The sequence below is a fragment of the Pholcus phalangioides genome, unplaced genomic scaffold, assembly GCF_987345545.1.
Source record: "Pholcus phalangioides strain wild (caught in Gottingen) unplaced genomic scaffold, Ppha-v1.0 ptg000008l_1, whole genome shotgun sequence".
NCBI classification, from domain to species: domain Eukaryota; kingdom Metazoa; phylum Arthropoda; class Arachnida; order Araneae; family Pholcidae; genus Pholcus; species Pholcus phalangioides.
In genome coordinates, this window is record NW_028301601.1 from 52,886,059 (window position 1) to 52,914,002 (window position 27,944).

General features: G+C 31.6%; 1 protein-coding gene across 1 annotated transcript in view; it reads left to right on the forward strand.

The window, feature by feature from the left end:
* l(3)80Fj (lethal (3) 80Fj) overlaps positions 1-27,944 on the forward strand; it is a 57,921-nt gene that overhangs the window by 10,499 nt on the left and 19,478 nt on the right. Inside the window, exons 11-42 of the mRNA XM_089234905.1 lie at positions 10-162; positions 2,307-2,404; positions 2,939-3,014; positions 3,476-3,628; positions 5,222-5,308; positions 5,576-5,648; positions 6,680-6,845; positions 7,102-7,264; positions 7,967-8,088; positions 8,768-8,946; positions 10,261-10,351; positions 11,498-11,620; positions 11,776-11,974; positions 12,917-13,248; positions 13,582-13,662; positions 13,912-14,055; positions 15,273-15,400; positions 16,095-16,284; positions 16,574-16,810; positions 18,760-18,954; positions 19,045-19,291; positions 20,050-20,171; positions 20,312-20,426; positions 20,846-21,025; positions 21,837-22,057; positions 22,601-22,669; positions 22,780-22,918; positions 23,049-23,245; positions 24,666-24,855; positions 25,061-25,131; positions 25,338-25,553; positions 27,709-27,911. Coding sequence (XP_089091031.1) covers positions 10-162; positions 2,307-2,404; positions 2,939-3,014; positions 3,476-3,628; positions 5,222-5,308; positions 5,576-5,648; positions 6,680-6,845; positions 7,102-7,264; positions 7,967-8,088; positions 8,768-8,946; positions 10,261-10,351; positions 11,498-11,620; positions 11,776-11,974; positions 12,917-13,248; positions 13,582-13,662; positions 13,912-14,055; positions 15,273-15,400; positions 16,095-16,284; positions 16,574-16,810; positions 18,760-18,954; positions 19,045-19,291; positions 20,050-20,171; positions 20,312-20,426; positions 20,846-21,025; positions 21,837-22,057; positions 22,601-22,669; positions 22,780-22,918; positions 23,049-23,245; positions 24,666-24,855; positions 25,061-25,131; positions 25,338-25,553; positions 27,709-27,911 — 4,960 coding nt within the window. The remainder of the gene's footprint in view (positions 1-9; positions 163-2,306; positions 2,405-2,938; positions 3,015-3,475; positions 3,629-5,221; positions 5,309-5,575; positions 5,649-6,679; positions 6,846-7,101; positions 7,265-7,966; positions 8,089-8,767; positions 8,947-10,260; positions 10,352-11,497; positions 11,621-11,775; positions 11,975-12,916; positions 13,249-13,581; positions 13,663-13,911; positions 14,056-15,272; positions 15,401-16,094; positions 16,285-16,573; positions 16,811-18,759; positions 18,955-19,044; positions 19,292-20,049; positions 20,172-20,311; positions 20,427-20,845; positions 21,026-21,836; positions 22,058-22,600; positions 22,670-22,779; positions 22,919-23,048; positions 23,246-24,665; positions 24,856-25,060; positions 25,132-25,337; positions 25,554-27,708; positions 27,912-27,944) is intronic.

Genomic DNA, 27,944 nt, shown 5'->3' on the forward strand with positions numbered 1-27,944 from the left:
AAAAATTAGGATCGGAGGGAAAGCTCACTGTAACTGCACAGAGAATCGGAGTACTGGGTGGCATTGGTAACCTCAGTTTCAATACAGTTACTGGAGCCAGCTCTGTTCAAGGATTGTGTGATCTTGCTGTTGACTATTTCATACCTGTTTTAAAGCAAGAAGGTATGGGTTTTTTTTTGTTGTGTTGTATAAGTTACTCTGAAAATTGTTATGTATTAATTTTATTATATATAGGGGATTCAAAACTCAACGTACAAACTTTTAGGGGAGGTAGAAAACAAAACCAAAACAGAATCGCATAGAAATGCATCACAATTTTGTTTTTTTTGTGTGCATAGCTGGGGATGAGGCACTTGTTTAGAAATTTAACATGCATATGTACTATCCTCATGTAAAGTATCACTAAATAAAGAGTTTTTCACCCATTATTGGCTTGTAATTTCTGCATCTTTGTTTATCCTCCATCTGATCAGGCTGGGGTTTCCAGTCATGCATTCCTATGTGATTGTTTTTTGTGTTTTCTACCTCCCATAAAAGTACGTTGAGTTTTGAATCATCCTATATATATATACTTATTTCTTTTATTTATGATAAATACAGCAAAACTCCTCTAAGACTGCCACTCGGCGTACCACAAAAAAGTGGCCATCTGCAAAGGTGACCGCAGAATAGGGGTTGTATGACAGGAGAAGTACATTTCAAGGGCTGTGTCAAAATAACAGTTTTCTATGTCACAAAAAATCTTTGGCTCAATTTAATTACAATGCCCACAAAACAGATACGCATACAGTGGCATCTCCCTGCAATGATACTCCATATAACGATAACTCCCTCTGGTATTTTTTCAAGTATTGTTTGGAACAGCCTATAGTTTGTAACTTTAAACTACTCTCGATACAATGAATATCCTTTGCTATGATAAACTCCTCTATAACAATATTTTTAGGAGGGTTTCTCAAAACTGCTACAACTTTTATTTTTTTCTCTCTCAAAATATGCTTCAGTATATTTTTTTAACTCGTGTCACATGTTTCAGTTCTTCCGAGGACATCTAATAATATCGGTGTTTGGCATCACCTAATCACAGAAAGTGTTTAGTATTGCTACTTTTTGTGTGATACATCAAAGTGTATTTTGATAAACCCCTTTACAGGAGCAATACACATCTAACTGTATTTTTTTTTATCAGCTAATCAATTAAAATATTTTGCATCGAATAAATACTCAAAAGCGCATTTTTTTTGGTGATACTGAAAACATCAATTTAGAAAAGTTGCCAACAGCAGCATAAATTTGATGACACATGATGATAATTTTGACTGTTGATTTAAAGATAATTCGTCTACAAAGATATTTTTCTTGGTTCGGTATCGTTATGTACATCAAGGTTTCACTGTATCTTATGCAGAACTTGAAATACCAAATCATCCAATCAATTCCTTAATCTGTATCATCTGGGATCTGTTCTTTCTTTATAGCAAGTACTGTACATGTTATTTCATCACATTTCTTTTATTCCCTTCACCGTTCTACTGAATCTCTGAAGAAAGTATCCCAGAGCCTAAACTTCCACATCCTTTAACTTATTCAGTAAAGGTCATAGACTATATTTGTCTGGTTTACCCTATCACCCCGGGAACAAATTTTTAATTTGCCTCACCATCTAGCGGCAAGCGTATAGCATTAGCTTTTGTCATTCTATTTGCAAATGTTTCCAACCTGATAGTGTCATACATGAACAGAAAATCTGATTGATCCGAAAATGTATTTATGCTGACGTATAAAGATTATAAGGTTAAACAAAAAGAACTACCAGCTTATGCTACCAAAATGCACTAGGAATAAAAAACTCACAAAAACTTTTTTTTTTAAACTCTTATCTACAAGAAAGTGGCTGCGTACAGGTTGGCTGCTGACTGCATATAGAGGGGACCGCAGAATGGGGGAGATTTTTGTATTATGTCTATGGAGCCTATTGTCCATTCCAAGGAAGACTGACTGCTAAGGGGGGGGGGGGAGTGGCCATCTAGGGGAGTTTCACTGTATTTATTAACTTTACAACATCTCTTAAACATTTATACTTATACACTATGACCATAATTCAACTACACGTCTATTTTTATAATCACACTTCTGTTTTACCCATTAATATTAAATTCACTAGGTACAAAATATTTTTGGTGGGTCCTTAACTTTGTCTTTTGAATAAGGTTTGAATGTAAGTATTGTATTCAGTATAATATGTATGTGTTACAATCCCTAGTATAGGTACATATATGTTATAAAGTCCTTATGTGCTTTTGCAGTTCATGAAGCTACCATAATTCACACTGTGTCTATGCTTTCACTATGGTGTGCAAGATTTACATCTCATGTGCCAAAAAATTTAATGGAATGGTTTCAAGTATGAAATTTTGTTTTTCTTGTTTTTTTAAAAACATTTTTTGTTTTCTTTTTATAAAACTTTCCGTTATAAGAAAAAAATTTAACATTCTCAAACTCTCCTGCACATAAAATAATTTTTTTTTATTTTCAATAAGCTTCATTGATAACTAAGTAGAGTGGTGCCTAGAGTCTAGTGATTTGATACTAATCCATCACTGAATCAATGCTGAATTGTGAAACTTGTGACATTGTAAGACAATGTTTTCTATAAGTTCATCTGGCAATTTCATGCATGCACAGAGAGAGTTCCGAGTAATTTGATAATTGAACTAAGGGGAAATCACACTATCATTGTGGAAATTTATTCCTCCACCTTAAACAGAGTAAATTTTTTTTAATTTCTGAATTCTATTAACCTTTTTCTTGCTCTGTGCATTGACTTCACCAAAAAGAAATTAATTTTCATGTATTTGAATTGTATTATTAGTGTGAATAGTAGTTTTATTTAAGAATTAAATATTCATTTCCTGACTAACCATACTTTTTTTTGTAGACTGCTCTTGGCTTAAAAACGTCAACTTCAGGTGTAAGGAATAGTTATATACAATGTATGAGTGCAGCATTCCATGGTATGATCACTATAATTGCTTTTAAATCTTAGAATAAATTAAAGTTTGTCAACCTTATTTGTTATCATAGAACATGGCTTTATAACCTCTTACCTAACATGGACAAATTAATGCGTTCTGGGGTTAGAGGGAATTAATTTAAACTCTATTTTTTGTGCACTCACTCTAACAATTTTTGTAATAACACTCGTGTGAGTCAAACTGCTCTGATCAAATGAAGAGAAAACCAAGGACACTCAGTACTATGTCATTGTCACTCGCTTTATTTCGTCCTTTTATTGAAATAGCTCCCATGGACTACCTTTTGCAAACTACTGTTATGGGATAAAGGTTTTTTTAAAATTAATGAAAGAGATTAGAGATACCTGGAAATCTTCAACCCGTAAACCGTATACCTAATACTTTTATAATGTTTGTGATCAATGATTCCATCCATCCAGTTAACTGTTTTTCAAATGCAGGGAACACTCTTCATCAAGCAGTTGGCATTATACAGACTCTCAGCAAAGTTGTAGAGAAAGCAACTGCTCAGCCAACACAAATGTTAGTAGTCACAGAGGGTCTTACTGCATTTTGTTTGTTACTGAGGCTACATGATTTGGATGCCGAAACAGGTGAGCATCACACTTACAGCAGATGGATATATGTGTAAACATTTTTCAGTTTTCATTTATGATGATTAATTTTCCGTAATTTTTTGTGTTATTGATAATTATTTACTTTCATTTCTATTGAGAATTGAAATAACATCTGAAATTAATGCCATAACAATACAGTTTGATTCAGAATTCATGGGACAAATCATGGGGGGGGGGGTGATAGTTTTTGCCATGGAATGTGTGGTCGAATATGAAAGGTTGAGGTGCAAACACGAGTAAAATATATTGGTGACACTTTAATGACATTAATTTTGGTCATAAGGTGTCCCCAAAAGTTTCAATGGGAATTGTGTACACAATGCCCAGGAGATTGACCTACAAAAAGAAATTGAAAGAAAATAGTTTGGGGAAGATGCGGTCTCATGTGTAATGGGCCTAAGAGATTGATCCAATCTGTTGGAACAAAAATGCAATTTGCAGACCTGTCAACTCTCCCGATTTAGGCGGGAGACTCCGGATTTTTCATCCTTCCTCCCGCTCCCCGGATTTGTTTAAATTTCTCTGGATTTTGGCAGAAAATTAGATTTTACGCGAGCTTTCACATTGTCGTGGCGTCAATAATTACTGTCGTCGTTAGGGAAAACACCCATAGAGGACAGTCGTAGTCATTTCCATCGAGCAGCCGTAAAAAAGTCTGTCACCGCATTTAAGCAACTGGCAAAGACGCGACTTTGTTTTCGTAGCATTTATCGGCAATCATTAATTAGGGGCATGACCTTGGTTGCCAAAATTCCTGTATAATCGTTATTGTATTGCATTAACAGCCACGTGGTAAACACGTTTTTTCTTCCGCAGCTTTGTAATTTGAATTTTTTTAAATCGTTTCTTCCGATTAAAAATCTTCAGAAAGCAAATATAAAACTTTAAGCTATATACAGCTAAATATAAAGCTTTTAAGAATTCATATACCCAAGATTATCAATCACTGATAGCATCCACAAAAAGAAACACATACTTTATGAACAGTAAGTATGTAGATGTGATTTCTCTATTCTGCATGGAATTATATTCTTCTCAGGGGCAATGTAGAACCTGCCTTGGGGGGGGGGGGAATGTAACTTTTTCTTAATTTATTTAAAAAATAATAATTTTTTTTTCGAAAATTTTTTATGAAATTGTTTTTTGATCGAGTCTATGGGGGGGGGGGGTGCCCCCCTCGGGAGAATCTCCGGATTTCTGGATTTCAAAAGTTGGCACGTCTGAATTTGAATAATTTAAAATTTTCCCTGCAAAAATGGATTATATAAGTATTTTGGAACCATATGCACCTTTGGATTGGAGTTTGTTTTTATTGGTATGAGGACCATCAAGATCTCCCCATAAGTTTAGAATCCCCCTGTATATAGATCAGAGAAAATTTGTGTTGTGATAAAGTCAGTTTGATTTTCCACTTTTAAGATTGACTATTTTCAAATTTAAATTAAGTTTGGAAGTTTTTAAGCTCATTTTTGTAGTTAGATAACTGAAGTAAAAGTTAATGTTTATATGGCTATAATGTCAGTGACATTTGATTATGGGAAAAATATTTTTTCTTCATAATTGTTTCAGATAATAAAATGAAGGGAATCATTGCAATTGATGTTGAAAAGTCACCTTTTCTATCTGAAAAATTCCTAGCTGTCGCTAGTGATCAAGGTAAGCCTCTTTTGATATTTGAAAGCCTTACATTTGTTGAGAAGAGCTCATTACAGTCATTCCTTGAAGTGATGTGATAGATCAAACTGATGATAAATTGTAAGTCTGGGTCAAATACATATAGAGAGTTTGTTGAAAATTTTGAAGAACACCAATGTTTTTCTAAAAATTTCAATCAAAAATGAAATTCTGTTATATTTTCTCCACGGAATTAAGTTTTTTAGTTTTTTTTTCAAAATTTCAACGATATAACCTATTTTCTTACAGCTTTGCTTTCTGTGATGTTTTTGGTTGAACGTTTGGTTTTGGATCATGGACAAAATATTGCTGACAAAATGAGGTATTTATTTTTAAGCATTTCTATGTTTTTTTCATCCCAGGAATAAAGAGTCATCCCAGGTCTTATCATATTGATTGGCTATTTCAATTAAAAGCAATTTTTACTAAGATATCTTTACTTCTACATTATAAGTTTAGGTTTATCATCATTGGTTTGCATAATTTTATTCAATTTATCAACATTTATTATTCTTATATTATCACCCTATACATGTATCATTAATTTTTTTTTTGTAATGATTAATCAATAATGTTCAGACATTTTGAAAAAAAATCCTATTGGGAGGGTAGTTTTGTTATTGTAAATATTTTTAAAAGACATCAAACATTTCATTCAGTTGCTGTCATAAATCCTTATACATTGAAAATAACTCAATGTGCAACCAAAGCTACCTTCAGCATCATCTATATCATACATAGTCTATTGACAAGATTGTTTCTTGTGCAATTGATGCATTTTATACAAAAACTAATATTTCTCAGTTTTTTTAACAGGAAAACCCTAGTGCCCTATTGTAATGCATTACAAATACTTAGTGCAGTTGCATCTAAGTTTATCTCTCTCTATTTTTCTGAAATTAGGGATTAGGTTCAAGTCTGTATTTGTCAGATCGACAAATATATATTTCTATATATTTCTTTTAATCAACTTTTTGCATCATTTCTATAACATGCATACCATACTAGGCTACTTTTACTTCAATATCATTAAGTTAAGTAAAGGAAAAATGAAATTTAAATTTTCTGATTTAAATCAATGATTTAAATTGTGATTTTAATTGGCATACCCTGCTCATTGGCTAGAAAATGTATTGACGTCATTTCTTATCAAATTTGCTAATTCTTTTTGAATGCACAGATAGAGTTTACACTCTGAATTAAACAATCCTACAATTTTCTAACATAACTTTTTTATAGAAGAAATTTACATTTTAGACTAATTTATGATTATATTTCTTGTAACATTCTCTACCCTTTTTTTTTTCTCACTGCAAATTGTTAGTAACCATTCTGCTTTCAATTTATTTTTAGCATTATCAACAAAGCCATCTTGTATATTTTAACACAATCTGATTTCAAGACGAGGCAACAAGCAGCTGTATCTGTTAGAAAAATATTGTCGTCGATGGGAGGAGTATCTCTATCATGTGATCTTTTAAAAGAATTTCAAGGTTTCGCTGAAAAATTCAAGCCAAAGGTGTTGGTTATCTCTCTGTTTTCAATTTTTTTTGCTTCAAATATGCTGTCTCTAGCATAGAACTGAAATTCATAAAAGTATCTGTTGCTTGGTGTTTGGTTCAACACATGAGATTGTATTTTTTTAAATATAGTGAGATAAATTTTGAATATTTTCTCTTGAGATGAATTCAAGTTCAGAATAAATTGCAGCATATTAAAGAAATTAAAAAAAATTAAATTTTAGCATTGGTTTTAACTTCTAATGTCCTTTACAGAATTTAGATATTGAAAATCCAGTCAATGAAAATGAAGGAGAAATAAATCCGCAGATACTCATCAGTTGTTTGCTTGTTCTGTTATCTGGATCAAACAGGGGACCTGAAGATGTATTCCATTTGTGCATGAAATCATTTTTGCCTTGTCACTTGCCTATTGTCTGTAAGTATTTGAAAATCTGTTTTTCTTTCATTCCATTGAATATTTTCATGCATAAAAGTACATGTATTTAAACAGGAAAATAATATTTTAGAATACTTTCATGGATTAACAGAGTAAAAAAAAATTGTAAATCTTTTTTTCAAGGAACTTAGAAATTTTATTATGGTTATTTCCATTAAATAAGCTACTGGTGTGCATAAGCCAGATTAATAACCGGACAAAAATTGTTTTCATTAAAGTTCCCTGCCTCCTTATATACCTCATATAATATTCATTGAAGAACTCGCATAAAACACAAAACATTGAAATTATAAATGCTGCCAATATTATTTGTCCTCTAAAGCTGTGACTTTATCACAGAAAAAGCCAAATTAGTGTGCAACACTGAATTTTTTTTTAACTTCAAATAATTTAAAGTAATTATATCATAATGATTATTTAACTGTTGCTACCAATTTAATCATCATAATAGCAGATTTTTTGTTAAATAATTTTTTCACAAGTATTCAGCGATTCACTTTTTGACAAAAATGCAAATACAAAATCTGACTGAATAAATAAAACAGGATATAAAAATAATGTTAATAAAAATGCCCATAAGGAATTATGGATATCCATAATAAAATAATAGATATAAGTCCAAGATAAGTTACATAATTCAGAATTTTTATTTCATATTTCTCTTATTTTATTTTCCTTTAGACAATTTGCAGCCTAGTCTTTGGTTGAATGTTATACGAAAAATGAAAGTTGATCCTGCAGAGTTCGTAGGCGATAATCAGGAAGAACTTCTGGCATTGGTATTAAATACAAGTGATTCATTGGTGAGTAACTTTTTCAAAACTACCGATTTGTTTTACAAAAATTCACCCAGATAAAAAAAAAAATATGGAGTGTGATATCTTGTGACAAATTATGAATAAAATGTATCTATATGATGAAAATAATTTTATGTAATTATTCATGTTATATTTACTTAAACATTAACATGAAATTTCCAATATAGTCAAACCCTGATACTCGTACAGCACCCTGCCAATTCAGTGATCAAATCATCCAAATAAAGATTGCAACAGGTTCTACTATAATTTGATATAATGCCTAGCCTTTTGTGCTGCCAAAGTTCTTTGCAATGAATGCAAGTTAAATTGGGGTTGATTATTCTCCTGTAAGATGAGACCATTACATGTTTTCAGTCCTGATTCAGTGGAAGGTTAGTGATGAGTTTCCAAAGAAAAGGGGGAGTGAAGGACTGCCCTGGGGACAGTTGATCTTTGGTATCAGACTTCAAACCTCTGTTTTTGCAGTTTTATATTTTATATATTTTTAAGCAAAAAAAAAGGTTGATGAAAATGATTTCCAGATAATTTTATTTTCAAAAGTAAAATATATATATATATATAAAATACTTTTTATTATTCATATCATCAAATGCTGAAATAGTTCATAAAATGTACATAATGAATGAACAAACTGTATTTGTTTTTAATTTTTTTCCCCTAGGCTGTTCATAATGCTTTGAAAACGTTAGTCACAATTTCACCTATCGAAATAACTTCTAAAATTGTTGAACATTCGAGCAGTATTCTCAAAGACCCTGATTTTACTAGTGTCAGAAGAGAGGAATATGAAATTTTTCTTACTCCCGAAGGTGTGCTACATGATACTTCTGTCATTGAAAAGTAAGTGTGGAAATTAATGATAGAGATATTTGCATGGGAAATGAAATGTTTTATGTGTAACTGAGTTAGTCTGACATAATTTTTGTTAAATTTTTATTTTCTTGAGTGCATTGTTTAATTTGAAAAACAGATTTTTTTGTCAAAAATTCAAGCACATTTAGTTTAAATGTAATTTGTCAGAAAGCGTTCTAACAGTGATGTAACCTTATTTCAACTTGCCTGGGTTTTGTCAATGTTATTGTAGTTTGCTTACTGCTTATAACTAGTTTATATTTGATGATATTTTTACACTCAAAGGGTAGATACTGTGACTTTCCTGTAGACCATGTATATGTGCCATTCACTTAGCATTTTTTTCACAGTCCTATGAATTCAAAGTATATAAATTTATGTTTCTATAGTTATGTATAAAAATGTGATGCACGTTTATTTTATTATTTAACACTAGAAAGACTCTGTTTAAGCTTACATATCTCTTCTAAGAATAAACCGTACCACCATTTCTCAACTTTTCCTGAATTAGCATGTTCTTATTGTATACCAAAGTTTTTTTATTATCTTTTTAACAACAAAGGTACGATCGGTTATACCTAGAAAGACGGAAGGGAGTCATTGTGGCCCTTCCTTATATCCTAGCACATTATGCAGTAAATACTACTGCCATCATCACAATTGATTTCTAAGTAGGTTATAATCCTTCTGAAAGTCTTTTTTTGCATTTGACTTTCCGTGTGACCTTTCTTTTCCCCTCATTCTTATCTGCAAGTGTCTGTCAGCAGGTGTGTAATTTTTGGTCAAACATTCTTTCCATATTATCCAATAAATTGTTTGTCCTGGGACATAGGAAATTTGAGTGTATGTAATCATTTCAAATAGTTTAGAAATGGTGAGAAAACATATATTTACTGAAGAAGAAATACTCCAGGAGTTGCAAAGATTAGATGAAAGAAACTCTGGAAGCAGTGATGATGAAAGTGCAGAAGAGCATGAGATCTCCCCTATGATGAACTGTGGAGAAGCAAGTAGCGGTTCTGATGATGAAGATTTAAATCAAAATAAAATAATTTCTGCAACAGTGCATCAGTTGGTACAAAATAGAACGCCATTGAGAAATAAAAAACGTAAAATCGTGAGAAATGATACCTTGTTGAAGCCACAGAAATGATCCTAGGAGTCAGGTGATTTCTATCCAAGAATTAATGTGGAAATCCGTTTCGAATGAATGTGTTTTTTTCTCTCAAGATAATTCTAATCAAGAGTTAGATTTTTTTTCATTGTAAATGCATGAATATTTCAGTGTCACTTTTTTTTCAGTTTAAAAGAAAATACAGCCTCAAAAAACATCAAGCGGGAAAGCAAACTTTATTCGTACAAAGAGCAAATGGAGGAAATTGAACTGAAAAAGGTTAAGTTATGTGTGGAAATTTATTTTTTGAATTAATTAATGAAGCAAATCTTTCTTTGAGTCATTTCTCTATTATTATTGTTATTATTTTTTTGGTAAGGGTTTCGATCTGAACTTTTTTTTGGAATCATTTATAATCCGAGATCCTTGTCATTGAGAAAACTTACCAACATTGTACTCCAAAAAAGGTGAGCTGTGTTGGTAGGCTACACCTTAGAGTTAATTGGAACGGTATTGTGCTTGTTGTGTGTTTTCAGTAGGTATAGTCATTGATCTTCCAAATTGGCAGGGCGTTTATATGAATATATATTTGTGTTGGTCTGCTTCATGGCTCCCAAATTGAAAAATAAATTCAATCTGGACTGATATACTAATGTTTTGGAAATTTTCATAAAACATATTACAGTGAAACTTCCATGATAGACATTCCCCGTTATCGGACACCTTCCATTAACTGAAGACTGGGAAACACAAGGCCTCAATGTATTTCTCTATATATTAATGAACACTCCCCACTAGCAGAACAAAAATGGCTGTTCCATGGTGTACATTATTATGAAGTTCCAGTTTAGTTCCTGTCAAATACAGTGAATTCTGTGTCTAACATTTATCGAAAAACTGTCATGAAAAAAAGGTTGTAAGTGGAATGAATGAGTATCAGTAAGAGTTCGGAGAGACTTTGAAAATGGGTCATACATGTGGGAAACCATAAGAACATTATAAGCAAGATCTACTGTACACCTTTTTTGTGCAATTATAAATTATGATAAGAAATTGAAATTCAATTTTGTTTTTCCTCTGTGCTTTACTTTGTTTCATCGTTATTGCCAACTAACTTTGATTGTCAAATAACATTTTGATTCAGTAATTTTGATGTAAATAATTCAAACTGAAGAAAATACTGTCATCTAACCTTTTATTTTTTATTTCATCGTAAAAAAACTATGGACATATTATAGATATAATCCCCCAAAAATGTTGCATTTTGATAGAACATAAGGATTTAATATTTTCTTGATGTGAAAATTTTGCTTTGAACATGTATTTATCTTGGGCTATATTACCAAAATTTTGGCATTTCATCATTACTACTTTGTCCTCAATTGATTCTAGAGTTTCAACTTTTTATTTTATGTGTATAATCAGGAGCTAGAGGCTAAAAAGCGTGCTAAGAATGTTGTAAAAGAACCAGAATTAACCAAAAAGCAGATTGAAGCTCAGAAAAATCAGCTAGTCAAAGAGGCTGCAATCAGAGAAAGAATAAAATTAGTGAGTTTGTGATTAGTAAATTAGTGATTTTGTGTTCAATAATATTTAGATGTTTACATGTAAGTGCAAATAGTCATATTGTTTTAAAACAAATTCTTAGTTTTTTTTCCCTTGCCTTTTGATTTGAATTTCTACATATGGTTTTGTGATTATAGCTATATGATAAGTTTGAGAGAGCTATAACTTTCCTGGAGGATGCTGTAGAATCTAGTCCGGAATCTCTTGGTATACATATCAAATCGTTGATGCCTTTATTGAGATTGTTGCTCGAATCTCCACTGTGTGCCGAGACTACATCAGAATTTTATGTGAAGCTTGCAGACTGTGTTTCAACAAGACTTTTGGCTGTTTGGGGTAAGAACCGGAAGATTATTATTATTTTATTTTATTTTTTTGATATTTTACTTGTTTGATTTTGAACCGATATATGATACAACATTATCTGATTTGCATTAGTACCAAAATCTGTTAACCGATTCTTGTTTTATTGAGCAATGATTTTTTTTCCTTAAAAATGAGGAAACAGACATCCAAAATCTCCTATTGAAAAAAATAAAAAAAAGATAATCAAGGTGAAGAGATCTTGCAAATAAGCAACAATTATGTTTTTGAAGGATATTATTAGAGACATTGCACACTTGGAGCAGAATTTCAACCAATTAATTCAGTTTATCTACTGATTGAAATGGTTATGTTGATTATTGAGCAACATTGATCTGATGATTGATTAGAGAGCTAAAATTCCAAAATTAAGGTAATTTCAATAAGAGATGCTCTGCATTCAGTGGAACCAGTGGTTGTTTCAACTGTAGAACAAATTTTCATATGATTCTATGTTTAAGAAATTTGGCATACCTATGTTTCATTTCATTCGATACCAAATACTGTGAATGTAAGAACTTTTACCTTATTCATTGGTATATGAAAGAAATATGAAAACACACACCTGCAGCAGTTTATACAGATAATTTAAATCAGTGTTTGCAAATGTGGGCAATGGAATGAGTTGGGGGGGGGGGGGTAGAAGCTACGGGTTCAATTGAGATGTTGGGGGGGGGCAATGAGAGAAAAAATTTCTGAAGAAGGAAGCGATGAAACAAAGTTTGGGAAACCATGGTTTTAGTGATTGTTCATGTGTAAATTAGTTTCAGCTTTTGATCAAAAGATCAAATTTACCAGCTACCCTTTCTCCCCCCCCCCCTTTCATTTTGATCTCCACCATTGTAATTGTCTTTTATCTGTGATGAAAATTGATCAAACATTATCTTTAACATGGAAAAAATTTTTACATTTTAGGCAAACCGATTGCACATGCAACATTGCGGATGTTCGAACCTGCTTGTGATTTGCCCAAATCATGGACTGAAATTGATCTAGATTCAGCTGTTGTGAATATTGTTGATATTCTATATGTTAATACTTGTCAGAATGCAGCAAAAGGAGCTTATGATGAATACAGTGTCAGGAAAGATGATAAATGCTTACCTGCTTCAGGCTTTGCATATTGTTTTCCTTTTATGAACCAAGTTCTTCGGACAAATACAACAAATGCATCACTTGTTGAGAAAATCCTTATGATCATTAATAAACATATTGAGACCCGGGAAACTTATCCCGAAATAGACAAAGTAAGTTTTTCTAGATATTTAACATACTTTTTGCATATGTATTTAATGTATGGATATCTGAATCATGAGATCACTGATGTGTTGGTGAAATTAATTTAGTAGATCTTTAAGAACAACAGGTAATATGTGCGTATGAAAATGAAATACAAATGCCTATGAAATTGCTTTTAGTTTGTTATTTTGAGAAGCTTCAAAGAACTTTTGTATGTAAATGAAAACAGTAGTGTTATATTGCAATGAACTGCTTTGTTTTTTTTGAAGGCATCTAGAACATCTTTGATTATGTAAAAAGCCATTTAAAAAGTTTCACATTCCTCATAATATTTTTTTCAGACTTACCAAGACTTCCTACCCATAACTCAAATGTTAGATGTCCTCATTAAAGTTATATGTGAAGGCGTTGGACAAGCTCAAGTAAGTAGAATTTATGTGCTGTTCAAATGATTTCTTGTGGTGCATATATCATATGCACACAAGAAATTAATTGAACAGCGCACTTGTCAACACACACAATCAGTTGAACCACGATTGTCAATGTTCATGCTGGAAGGATTTAATTTTTCTGGTACTTAAGAATGTTTGATTTAGATGTTGTGTATATAATATCATTCACACCTGTCATACTTGTGTGCCTGAATATATTCATGGTTAATTTTATTTCAGCCTTTAGCTGTACAGACCCTAATGACAGTTTGTTGTTCTATAAATGGAGGAGAAGATTGTGCCATTGCATCAATGTCAGAAATTGAAGTCTTGCTTTCTGCTTTGTTAGTTGATAAAGAACAAGCCAGACTTGCTGCATTGAAAGTGAGTGCTGATTGATGTTGAAAATTTTAGAAAGTTTTTAGCTGTTTGTGTTAAGAATTTTAAAAGGGATTCAGTGGTTTCATCATTAAAAAACAAAAATGGTATGATTCTTTTGCATCAATGAATATGTATTTGAATCTTTTTTGTGAATCAGTATTACAATGCATTATACTAATTTTCATGTCATATGACAAAGTTCCCAAACTGTGGGTTGCAACTCCCTGGGAGACCCCTTAAAAGAACTAGAGAGGTCGCGTAAGATTTTTCAAAATTTAAACATCTTAAAATAAATTTATTTTATTCTTTTGTGATGTAAATAAATATATGTCAAACCTAAAATACACCTTAACTCTTAGCTTTGCAACATATTATCCAAATCTTAAAAGCAAAAAAAAAAAAATCATTCTTTTTTCATACTTGTGCAGACAGCCCTGTCAACGGTACAAATCTTCAATCATTGTACTTCAAAAAATAGATGACAGTATTATAACAAGCATCACACAGAAACAAACTTCACGTCAGGTTTGCAACACATACACACATGTTCCAACATGTTCCAATTTGTTAGAAGTTATGCTGAGGAATATGGATGAAGTGCATGTTTGGTTAGCAATAGTAGTAAATGGCCCTGTAAAATTTTAATAAAAATGTTTGGTGAAATCATGTAATTGCAGATTTTGATGATAGAAAGCCCTACAATTATTCAACATTGATTGGTTGTCAAACACTGGTTGATGTATCTGCTGCATAAGCAACATACATACGATCGCTGGTGTATCTCAATAAGAATATCAGTTTTTCAAAAAAAAAAAAAAAAAATCCAAAAAATGTATAGTTGATTATGCACATATGAATGTCTATGCAACGCCATCTATCGATTCAATTTTAACTGAAGTTTAAAAAAAGAGGGATCTGCAATGAAATTCTTGTCAAAAGGGGAGTCACACTTCAAAATGTTTAGGAAACACTGCCATATGGTATTGATTTAATGAATGATAAAATGAATATCAGAGATATTTATTTCTTCATAAGTTACTGCTAATTTTGTTTTCTAAACCCTTTAATTTCATTTATTTTATTATAAATTTTTTTTCAATGAATTGAAACAAAATTGAGATTTTTCTTTCATTAAAGCTAATACAATTAGGCTGGGCAAATGTGGTTCTTTTCTTGTCATATGGAATTCAAATGTTTTTATTTATTGTTTCATTTATTAGGGCTTACAAGAACTTGATCTCGTGATCCCAACAATCGATTCAGATTATGACAGTGCGATGCGTGTTGGTCACAGACTTTTAGTGTCTTCATGTGATCCAGCAGAAGAAATCCGAAATGTCGCAATAACGTAAGTATATTGTAATTTCTTTCATAGTTTTAACATACATGGAGTAATAAAAAATTTGTAAAACTTAATTAAAAATTTGTAATATAAGAAAGAGTTTGGGTATGAGAATTCGGTTTCTCACCAAAGCATTTTCAAAACACTATTTTTAAAAGGAAAAATATCACTTGAAAAAAAAATGACAAAGAAAGCTTATTTAATGCCTATTTATTGAAAGGAATAGACAGAAAAATTTTTGTTTGGTTTATTTGCATACACAGTATAAATAAAAAGTTATTAATTTCATTTTGCTTGACCATAAGCTTTACTGGTTACGAATATTGACAATGAATGTGTGGAAAATTCTTAAGCAGAGAATTGAAATATATTGTATTAATACATTGTCGAGATAGAAAAGTTATTCTTTTCATTTGCCATGGCAAATTCCATTGTCATTGGGAAACATTTTCCATTTGCCAAAAGTTGGCCACGGGAGATGGGTGAAAACATTTTCATTTCTAAAACTTATAAGATGGTGTGTACTCCCATGTTAGGTTATAACCTAACCACAATACAACAGGATGTTTCGACTTGAAAGTTGTCTCCACAGGGACTTCCATGTCTCTAATTATTTGTAGTTTCTGTTGAAAAAATGAAATAAACTATTTAAAATATGAACTAAGAATTTACCATATTTTGAAATTTTTTCTATTTCCAGCCTGTGGGAAAATTTGGGTTTTGAGTATTGTGCTGATCTTATAGAGCCAGTGCTGGAGGATATTGTTCATCCTGAGCTTTCTACTCGCCAGTCTGCAGCAGAAGCTCTTGCAACTCTACTTGAAAAACTTCCCAGTTATATGGACTCAACATTTGAAAAATTGATAAACATTTATCATGATAAACTCTATGTAAGTATCATTCATTAATGTTTCCTCTTTATTCATTTGTGAGCTTTGAAAGTGTTTAGTAGTTTTTATCATGAAATGAACAGTTTCAATCATGAATTAAATATCTTAATGAACAAGTTTGTGTTGTATTTTCTTTGTGTTTTTTTTATTGTGTTTTCCAGTCCAATAAATCGGTTATTTGGGTGTTCACGAGTAGTTTTAAACTTTAAATTGCTTTTGCCACCATACTTTTTTTTATAACATTATGCTTACTCTATAATCTAACTATAATTTTTTAATTTAATTTCAGCTTCCACCTCCAGTATTAGATGAATTGCATAGAGTCATATCAGAATCACCTCCTGATAAATGGGAGGGCAGAAGTGGAGTTGCTTTAGCTCTTGGGAAACTTGCACCTTTGTTTAGTCGTGAAAAAGTGTCAGAGGTCATGTCTTTCTTTGTTCCTGAAAGTCTTAGTGATCGTAACTCATATGTGAGAGAGCATATGCTTGAAGCTGCTATAGCTGTAGTAGACGTTCATGGCAAAGTGAGTACTTGAAGCTTAGTTTAAATATTTCAAATTAGTTATACTGTGCATCCCATTTGAAAAATCTTATTTTCAGAGTCCTGATTTGTTTTTCCCTTGTATGGAACAATATTACTTTTTTTTCAATTGAGAAGTTCCATTTTTATCAAAGTTATTCCCATTTGAGACTTCACAAATACCAAATTAGGGAGGATTGACACTTCTCATTGCTGCAAACATAGATAAAACACAAAAGCTAAAAAGAAGTTCAGAAATATTTCTTTTAGAGTAATGAATGCATATCTACTTGAATGTTGTTGCAAAAATTAAAAAGTTTGAGTCGTAACACACTTAACTGTTTCAATTTATCAAATTTTGAAAAAGTAGGCACGTGTCATATCAATTCGACATGTTGATATTTGTATGTATTCCACTGTAATTTTTATGACAGCATGTATTGAATATAAACACTTTTCTAGAATGGAGTATTTAAAGGTTGCTTATGTTTTAACACTTCTGTTCTAAGAAGAAGCAACACCAGAATGTATTGGATATATTAGGCATTCAGCACAGGAATTGTGTATTATGAAAGATGCAAAAATGATGTAAGTGATTAAAGTGTGATCCAGAATCTTTTGTATCAAACTTGTGTGGGATATAATTGCTAGAAGGTCACTTGAGCCTCCACATCGTCTATAGTCATCCAGTCTTGTATGATGATTAATAGTGAATCGTATAAGGAAAAGAGTATTATCAGTTGCTTTAGAATTAAAAAATAAACATCACTGGTCCCAATACAAGAACCTACTGGTCCGCAGACATTGTGAGTGGTCCACTAAACAAAATCTGCTCTGATCAATAGTTGAACGTTTGATATTGAAGGACTGGATGTGCCTCGCTTCCCATCTCAAGGAGATATCTAGACGTTCCCGAGAGATGAGTGTATAGATATATATGTACACATATCCTTATAAATTTTAATAGAATAACAAGAAGTCTGCCTACAAACATATAATAGTTCATTTCATTCTGAATAATTCATTTTCTCCTAAATATATTACAAGTATTACTTCTAAATATATATATGTTACAAGTAATATATTACTCGTATTATTTAGAATAATGTGATATACCACCAAAGAATGCAAAAAACCATAAAAAACAATTAGAGCTGTAGTCAATCATTTGCCGTATCAGTGATTCTCCCATGGGAGATTCTTCAACGATCGATGTATCGTCACAGAGGGAGGGAGGGGCGAAAGTTTTCGCTACCGATCCCGCAGACCACCACAATTTTTTTCTCAGTAGTGCAATTGTTTAATCAGTGGTCTTGGACCAGCAGACCACCAATGATTTTGAACGCTGGATGGTATATGGTTTATGCATATATTCTAAAAAGGTTGGCCCTCATCACAAGTAATTTCCGTTTATCAATTACTGATATGTATTCAGTCCACATGAAATATTATTCAACAGACATCCATTCTTAATTGGTACCAGTCCCTCAATTACCATTCATGTAATGAGCTACAAATGTTTGATATGGACACACAAAGTATTAAAGTTAGAATGTTTCTTTTGGCTTTTACAGTTTTAAAATCTTATCCATTCATACCTTACATCATATACAGTACATTCTCTCCAACAAATATATTTGTTGGATTAGTTTATAGTGAGTTATTTAACAGGTCATGTCTTTGCTGGTCTCACATTTTCTCTAAATAGCAGTGCATTAGAAAAATGGTAATTGTTCCATTCATAATTTTTTGTTTTACTTATTTGATTTATTTATATTGCCCTTAATTAATGGAGTATCATGATAAAATAATATTTCTCTATATGTGCTTATGCATATGGTTTTACTTCACTGTGTAATTTCATAATAAATTTTTCAATGTTGACAAAATATTTCCTGATTTATAGTGCATATCTTGCATAACTGTTTCTTTCCTGCGTCTCCTGATTTTTAGGATTGTTTATCAGTCTTACTTCCAAAGTTTGAAGAATTCCTGGATCAAGCACCGAACTCCTCAAGCTATGATGCAGTGCGGCAGAGTGTTGTCATTCTCATGGGCACCTTAGCTAGACATCTAGATAAAGATGATGCACGAGTGAAACCTATTATAGGGAAATTGATAGAGGCTCTTTCAACCCCTTCACAGCAGGTTGGTTCAAATTGAGAAATTAGTTTTTTTTATGATAAGCAAAAATGAAATATTTTTTATATCATGTTCTATAATTTCATATTTCTCTAGGTTCAAGAAGCTGTTGCCAATTGTTTGCCACCTTTAGTTCCAGCCATCAAAGAGGGTGCTCCCAAAATGGTGAATACATTATTACAGCTACTGCTGGAATCTGAAATCTATGGAGAAAGAAAGGGGGCAGCTTATGGATTGGCTGGTCTTGTCAAAGGGCTTGGTATTTTGTCTCTAAAGCAACTGAATATCATGAATAACTTGACTACAGCCATACAAGACAAGAAAAATTATAAGCATAGAGAAGGTAAAACAGTAATTGGATATTTTGGGGTATTTTATAGTTCTATTATATCATTCATGATTAATTTTCATTATTGAATTCAACCTTGTTCGTAACTACATTAATTTTATATAGAGCTGTTGTGAGAGTGACAGAAAAATAAGCAACACCAAAAAATGTACAATAGAATCTTCTACCTTTTAGCTACCAGGATGTTTCACCAAAACTGTCTTTGAAAGGAAGAAAAATTTTACATTTCATTTTTTAAAAATTCAAGTAAAATGTGAAAATTATCAGCAAAAAAAAAAAAAAGATAATTCACTGCTGTGATGGCTGAACCTCTCAAAAATAGAATAAAAATGAACTATGTGATTGGAATTCTTCGTTTCTGCCACTGAAATCAAATTTTTTAGACATTTATTGTCTGTAAAAAGTGAAAAAAATCAGCGATTTTAACCATCAATACCTCAGTGAATTTTTGTATGCTATAAGTAAATTTTTTCTGATTATAATTTTTGATTAGGGGCTGTATAAATACTTTGATTTTTGTAAATTCTCCCAATAATTATTTGTGTAGGGTCTAATTATCAGGTAACAATTGTACTTTCTGCTTATCTCTTTTCATGTTTTACTTTAATTTTCGATGGAGAATTTATATCTTTTTCAGACACTTTTAGTGAAACACCCTTATGACTTTTTGAAGTTCATACTTTTTTCAAGATTTTTGTGATTTTGGAAAGATTTCTATCTTTTTTTAGCCAATTTTTTTCCTTCATTTCTAGGTGCTCTTTTTGCTTTTGAAATGTTGTGCAATATGCTAGGAAGATTGTTCGAACCATATGTTGTTAATTTTCTCCCTCACTTGTTGAACTGTTTTGGTGATGGAAATCAATACGTGCGGGAGGTTTGTGTCTGCTAGTATATGTTTCCGCACTAGCTGTGTGGTTTAAAATTGCTTTGACCAAAATTACAATTTCATCAAAGTTTGATCCCATTTTTTACTGCAATCAAATTTTGTATCATACCTTTTTTATTCTTTTTTAGGCTACAGATAATACTGCAAAAGCAGTAATGAGTAGGTTGAGTGCTCATGGAGTGAAACTAGTGTTGCCCTCCTTGATTAGAGCTTTAGAAGAAGATTCATGGCGAACTAAAACAGGTATTTCAGACTTGCTTATTGTACCTTTCTTGTTTCCAATATTATTTTTTTAAATATTCTTACTTGAGCTATAATTAAATATTTTTTGTGTAATTCACTTTGGTTTTTTTATTTCTACATTTCAGCTTTTTATGAATTATGGATTTTTTTGAAAGCTTGAATGTTTAGTTTACTTTGAAATTTTTACCATCTTTTCAAAGAAAAAAAAAACCAGTATCTAACCTGTTATAAATATAATATAAAGGGGAATTCCATGTGTAATAACTAAAATTTTAAAGAGGCTTATTAATTACTTCAATTCAAATTTTATTACAGACTTCCCCCTTTTTATTATGCACACGTCATATTCAATATTTTTTATTCTTATATAACATTCAATTTTTTTTTACGTTCTTGTACATTTTCTTTTCATCTGACAGGTTCAATCGAATTACTTGGTGCTATGGCATTCTGTGCCCCAAAACAGCTTTCTTCTTGTCTACCAAGCATTGTACCTAAACTCATAGAAGTCCTATCTGATTCACATATGAAGGTCCAGAAAGCTGGTGCTCAAGCTCTCAAGCAGATTGGATCAGTCATAAGAAATCCTGAAATTCAAGGTTAGATTAAAAATAAATAATTATGTCTATAGAAATTATTTTTTTTACCCCTTCATTTAAAACTAAATATTGAAAAACTTCACATGTGTATTTTTGAACTTGAAATTTCTCATTTTTCCAGTGTTTCCCAAAGTGTGCCTTGCAACTCCTAGGGTCATCGTAGTGAGCCATTGTCATTGATGATTGCCTATTTAGTGCTGTGAAAAATTATGTTTTAGACTATTCTGGAGAGCTGCAGATAAATGTTGTCATGGCAAGGGTGCCGGCATAGCAGAAGTTTTAGAACCACTACCATTAACCATCTAACTTTTTTCAATCTAGGAGGAGGGAGAGGATATTATTTTCCAATCTAGAGCAGGAGTTATTAGCCTTAGAAAGATTACAAGGGGGATCCTAAAATTGAATGCGAAAAAAAAAGATTTTTATATTTATTCTGAGTATCACTCTGTAAATGGGTCTGCCACACTCATCTTACTGGCACAAGTAGTCCTTATTGACACTGGTGAAATACCAAAGGTTAAGAACTCATGATCTAATTCAAATAAACGAATTTATTCCAAATATTCAATTACATGAATTGGATTTTCTCATGATCAGTTTTATCTAATATTGCTTGATGATCCCAACTGCTAGTGTTTGAGAAAAGTCAAATTAAAACTCAGACTCTCACGATAGTCTCTTATCCTGAAAAAGTCTGATTCATAGAGATGATTTTGTTATTTTTACTAACAGATTTGATTTATTGTTATATAAATCAAATGAATGTACAATTAATTGAATTTTTGTATTCAAAAATTTTCTCTTATTTTAGCAATTGTGCCAATACTTTTAGAAGCGCTACAAGATCCAATCAAAAAAACATCTCCATGCTTAACTGCACTTCTTGATACTAGGTTTGTTCATTTCATTGATGCTCCTTCATTGGCTCTAATAATGCCAGTTGTAGAACGAGCTTTCCAAGACAGGTCAACTGAAACCAGGAAGATGGCTGCACAGATCATTGGCAACATGTATTCTCTCACTGATCAGAAAGTGAGTCTATTTATTCAGACAATTGTGTGCATGTTTATTGTAGTTATATTGGCATTGGCCGAAAATTTCACCAGGAACTATATAGTAAACAAACATTTGAATGGGAAAAAAATTCAGTTAGTGCTAATGATTGCAAAATCTTGCCATTTAATTTTTTTCTATTGGTATGTCTCTTAGAGAGCCTTTTGAATTAGTTGAATTAGAACCAGTGACTTATTGCCATAGTGATTAATTCTTTTGCAATGTTAATTGCTTACACGGTCACTGTAAGCAAAAAGTATTTTTGATGCTATAATATATTTATTTTTTTCCGAGTCAGTTTTTATTGATTTTCGTGAGGAGATTTTCTGAAAAAAAGAACATTTGTCTTTTACTGCATTTTGAATTTACTATTTTTTCAATCTTTGTGAATATTTTGCGCATTAAGTATGTATGATGTATTATGTGTATATACAAGCAAATAGTCTCTGGGATTCTTTGACAATATATTATTGTAGATAGTGTGCATCCTGAAAAATAAAAAAAAATTATGCATTTTTGTAGGACTTGGCTCCATATTTACCTAGTATCACTCCAGGCTTAAAACAGTCATTATTAGATCCTGTACCAGAGGTGAGTTTATAGTTTAAACTTTGTCAACTTGGAAAAATTGGAATTTTTTTTTTTTTTAAATTTAATGAGGAATGCTAAAATTAGTCACTGAAAAATGCTCATTGTATTAGGTAAGGAGTGTTTCTGCTCGAGCTCTTGGTGCTATGGTAAAAGGAATGGGAGAAGGCAATTTCCAAGATCTGATGCCTTGGTTGATGGTGACACTAACATCCGAATCAAGCTCAGTTGATAGGTCGGGGGCTGCTCAAGGTTAGTATGATGTACAAGTATACAAATTCAACTGCTTTGATTTGGAGTTGGGGGAGCAGGTTAGTTTTAATTCATTTCGATATGTAAATCTGCATTATCATTGATGTTTTGCTTCCTCTACAATCATTAGGATTGAGTGAGGTAGTTGGTGGGCTTGGTGTAGGAAAATTGAAGACTTTCATGCCTGAGATCATAACCACCGCTGAACGAACAGACATTGCACCTCATGTAAAGGATGGTTATATCATGATGCTGATTTATTTGCCTATGGTTTTCAGAAAAGAGTTTACACCATATATTGGACAAATAATCAATCCAATATTGAAGGTTATTTCTTATTCTAATAATACATATTTTTATTTTGATTATTTTTTATTTCCAACTTATATTTCTAAATGATTTTTATCATGAAGGAAAAAAAACTATTATTTTTGAAAAAATATTGTTTTTAATTTTTTAATTGTTTTTTGTAATAGACTTGTCAAAGATATTTGAAACAGTTCCTCCCGCCCCCCAATCCGCATATACATAACTGAGCTTATTGGAGTATACTAGATCATCCAAGATTATTTTCAAAACCTCCTAAGCCAGCCTTGAATTATAACAATTACCATTCTATTACAGTGGAAACCTATTTAACCCTAGAATATACTAACTATAATAAAACTGCATGTTAATTTCCTATACGTCTATGTTTCGGAGACGTAGAGTTAGTATTCTAGAGTTAAAACAAACTCTAGGAGATGAAAATTCGTCTTCACTAGAATCAAAAAGATAGTCCTGTCAATGGTTGGTGCTTCATGTGCACCTTTATGAAACAAAAAACCCCTTCTAAAACAAAAGTATATTGGGTGCCTTGATGTTCTGTTTCATACAGGTTTCACTGTACTGGCGGAATCTAAAGTACCTATACCTTTAAGAATCATAACTTCATTTTGCCATACCCTATTTTTATGCACTCAACTTAATAGAACAAGATTTATAGTTTGAAGTTAATTTCAAATATCTGCTCTCAGATGGTTTTGGAAATTATTGTCATTATCATGAGAAACCTTTTTGTTTAAATTTGAAGTACTTTTCTATTGCATTGTTTTCCACTAGGTATTTTGAACTCAACATTTCCAATGAAAAAATCTTTCCTTACAATGTTTGAACTGCTGAAATATTATTGCTAAAAGGCTTTTGGTGGATCATTAAACATTAATCTTGGACTTCGCATTTTTTGCGACTTAATTTTTCAAACACTGAGGCCTGCATTAAAGAAACTGGTTTTGTATGTGGTCGGGTCATATTTGAGGCTTTTTTTGTAAAGAGAAACATAACGTGTCTTATCAGCAAATAATTATTTAGTAACTCATAAAAGGTGGAGATTTCTCAGTTTTACAACATTTTTTCTGCAACATCAACTAATACAATATCTCTTCTTACACAGCCAGTTTTCCATACATATTGATGTTTAGGAAAGGAAAAATCTGCCCTCACCTCGAACAGGGGTTCTAGACCCCATGAGGTGAATTTTCCTTTCTTATATAAACATCAATATCTCTTCATACAGCCAGTTTTCTGTATAGGCCTATATTAACAAGTAGGGAGGACATCTTTCTCTACTCATTAACTAATATTTTTCTAGCTTATTTCTAATTATTTCAGAAAATACATATTAGTAAGTTGATATTTTATTCATAAAATGTTCTAAGGCTTCCATCTGAAATATTTTAATTCAAAATTAATTTTTAAATTTGCATAGGCATTAGCTGATGAAAATGAATATGTTCGAGATACTGCTCTAAGAGCTGGTCAAAGAATCGTCAACATGTATGCAGACACAGCTATCACACTTTTACTTCCTGAATTAGAACGTGGTCTTTTTGATGATAACTGGAGAATTAGATATAGCTCTGTCCAGCTTCTTGGTGATCTCCTTTACAAGATCTCAGGTCTGAAATTTCAGTTTTTTTAACAAATTGTAATTGACATGATCTGTGTTTACTAAATTTTAATAAAACCCTTTGAATATATATTTCTAAACAGTAAAATATACTTTTGCTGTTGTGTTATCAGAATGTTATTCATATCTTCAAATTTATAGTGATGAATGTTGAACAGTTTGTGTTTAGTTCCAATATGCATTTTCCCCTTCAGGTGTGTCTGGCAAAATGACTACAGAAACTGCTGATGAAGATGATAATTTTGGCACTGAACATTCTAACAAGGTAATTTTATAATAATAACAATTAATAATAACAACAAACAAGGTAATTTTCCTTCTACATTGTTATGTTTTTTTAAAATTAACGTTAGTTTATTATGCAAGTTTAGTACTATTCAAAGTTATTCTACTTTCTTTTTATTTTGTAACTTCTGTTATGCTGTACTCTCACTATTTTCTGTTTCCGTGAATTTTTAAATTTTTTTATAGTTAATATTGAATTCACTTGGTAATGAGAGACGTAATAGAGTGCTGGCAGGATTGTATATGGGTCGTTCAGATGTTGCTCTTATGGTTCGTCAAGCAGCACTCCATGTATGGAAAGTAGTGGTGACAAACACCCCTAGAACTTTGAGAGAGATTTTACCTACTCTGTTTTCCCTTCTTTTGGGATGCTTAGCCAGCAACAGCTATGATAAACGACAGGTATGTATAACTCTATATTTGTAACTACTGTGAATATGTCCATAATTGTACTACTCAGGGTTGGTAAAAAAAACATTTTTTAAAAAAAAACTAAGTTTTTGTTTAAACCATTTTTTTTTTTTGGTTTAAATAGCATTAATAATTAAAAACAATAAAATTTCAGAAAAATCATTCAAACTTATAATTAATTAAAATAAAATGTTTATTAATGTAATTAACACTATTCCAATATTAATCTACAAATATTTCTTACATTTCAACAGAAATCCACTTTTGTAATTTAGTTTTTTTTGCTTAACTCAATGAATTACTTTATGTTTGAAAATTTTTAATGTTATTATTAACCATATAATATAAAGGTTTTTTCCCCAGTTACTTTCAGTATGCTTAAATAGGAATATATTTTGCAAAAACTGTGATAAAATTAGGTGAATATAATGTATTTAATGAAGCACAAATAATGCAAATTAATTAGCAGTGATTTACAATATACAAGGTGATTATAACTAAAGTTCTGATTTCAAAACTCTTTAAAAAAAGAACCATCGTCAGAATGACTTCAAAATTTACATGAATATTCCAAAAAGCAATGGAATTTTAAATGCAAATGGGGAAAAAATTTAATGTAAAATTAATGACACTACTCATCCAACACGTGGGAAATTTGCTTAGAATGGATATTTCATATGGTTATCATTTTGCCAGTCAGGGCAAAATGATAACTTAATTAGCATCGCAGATGGAAACATTACAAAAATGAAGTAATTGAACAAATAAAACTATAACTTATTTGAGAAATGTTAAATATGCTGTCCACTGTGTTCTGGCTATAAGGTGAAAGCACAAAAATGTTCCACAACAGATCAGGGTAAGTCATGGCCATGATGTGGATGTGCTTGCAATTCACCAGAGTTTGCAATTTGACCACTGCACAAAATTTTGAGGTATTCCCAAAGCCAAAAGTTGCAAGGGTTAAGATCAGGTGAACTGACTGCCAGGTATCATGTCATCCTGTTATTGTCAAAATGGTTCTTCAGTAGCTGCTTTGCTGGTATTGCAATGTACATCTTGATAAAAGTTGTACTATCCACACACTGATGTTGTTGAAGTGCCAAAATGATGTGGTTACACAAAATGGTATTATCCTGCTGGCCAAGTACATCATCATCTACTTGCACTTTTTTCTTTCGCCAAAGAAATTTTCATTGCTTCAGGAGTATCCATGCAAATTTTCAAGTCATTCTGATCAGTAGTACTTATTGTAAATAGGTTTGGAATCAAAACTTCAAATTATTAATCACCCTGTATATAGCTGATTATTTTTTGTAAATCTATTATTACTATACAGTAGAACCTTGATTAACTGGGCTTAATGGTGAAAGTATAAAAACAACTATTGAATATTAAGACAGAGATATGCAGTATGAGATGTGCTACTTTTTATGGGAAAGAAAATGAAAATGGCTGTGGGGTAAATGTAACTACTAGTACACTGGTCTTTGTCCTTTAGGGACAGGCGTTGTCTTTATTGGATTATAAGACCATGTGTGTGTGTGCCCCTAGCATGATGGTGTCACTACTGTTGCTGCTTCTTTGTGAAAGAGAAAAAACAAAAACCCCTGAGATTAGATGTTAAAATATAGTAGCACCACTACATTTAGATGTTTAATGCAATCCTTATCCATGAATTTGCTAAAGATATAGAGCATCAGAATGTAAGCAAAGGTTAGAAAATGTGATAAGAATGGGAAAATCTGGCTTCTGTATATCACTTTAAATAACTAAGATACTTTATATGAAAAAAAAAAATATATCCAGGCCACTTTTATGAGACTTTTTTAAAGAAAAAAAAACGCTTATACCATTTAAAGATATACCATCAGAATGTCCCCAAGAATATAAAATGAATGAAAAATTTTGGCTAATAATGAACCAATATATGATATTTTTCAAGGAAAAAAATATTATATTTAGTCCACTTTTATTTGATTTTTTAAAAAACCACTTGGTTAAAACCAACCAGCCCTGCCTATTATTTTTTATAAAATGATGCAGTAAAGCTTCAAATTTTCTTTTTCACTCTAGTTACCCTTTCTTTTTTTTACCAATGCATTGAATAACTATATGCGTAGTTTGTGGTTCCAAATTATTTTAGGTTGCTGCTCGTACACTTGGAGACCTTGTGAGGAAATTAGGTGAACGTGTGTTACCAGAAATCATTCCAATCTTAGAAAATGGTTTAGACTCAGACAGAGCTGACCAAAGACAAGGTGTGTGCATTGGTCTGAGCGAGATCATGGCTTCAACCAGCAGAGAAATGGTTCTCAGCTTTGTGGACAGTCTTGTTCCAACTGTCAGGTAAATAATTGATTCTGTTATCCTCTTAAAACC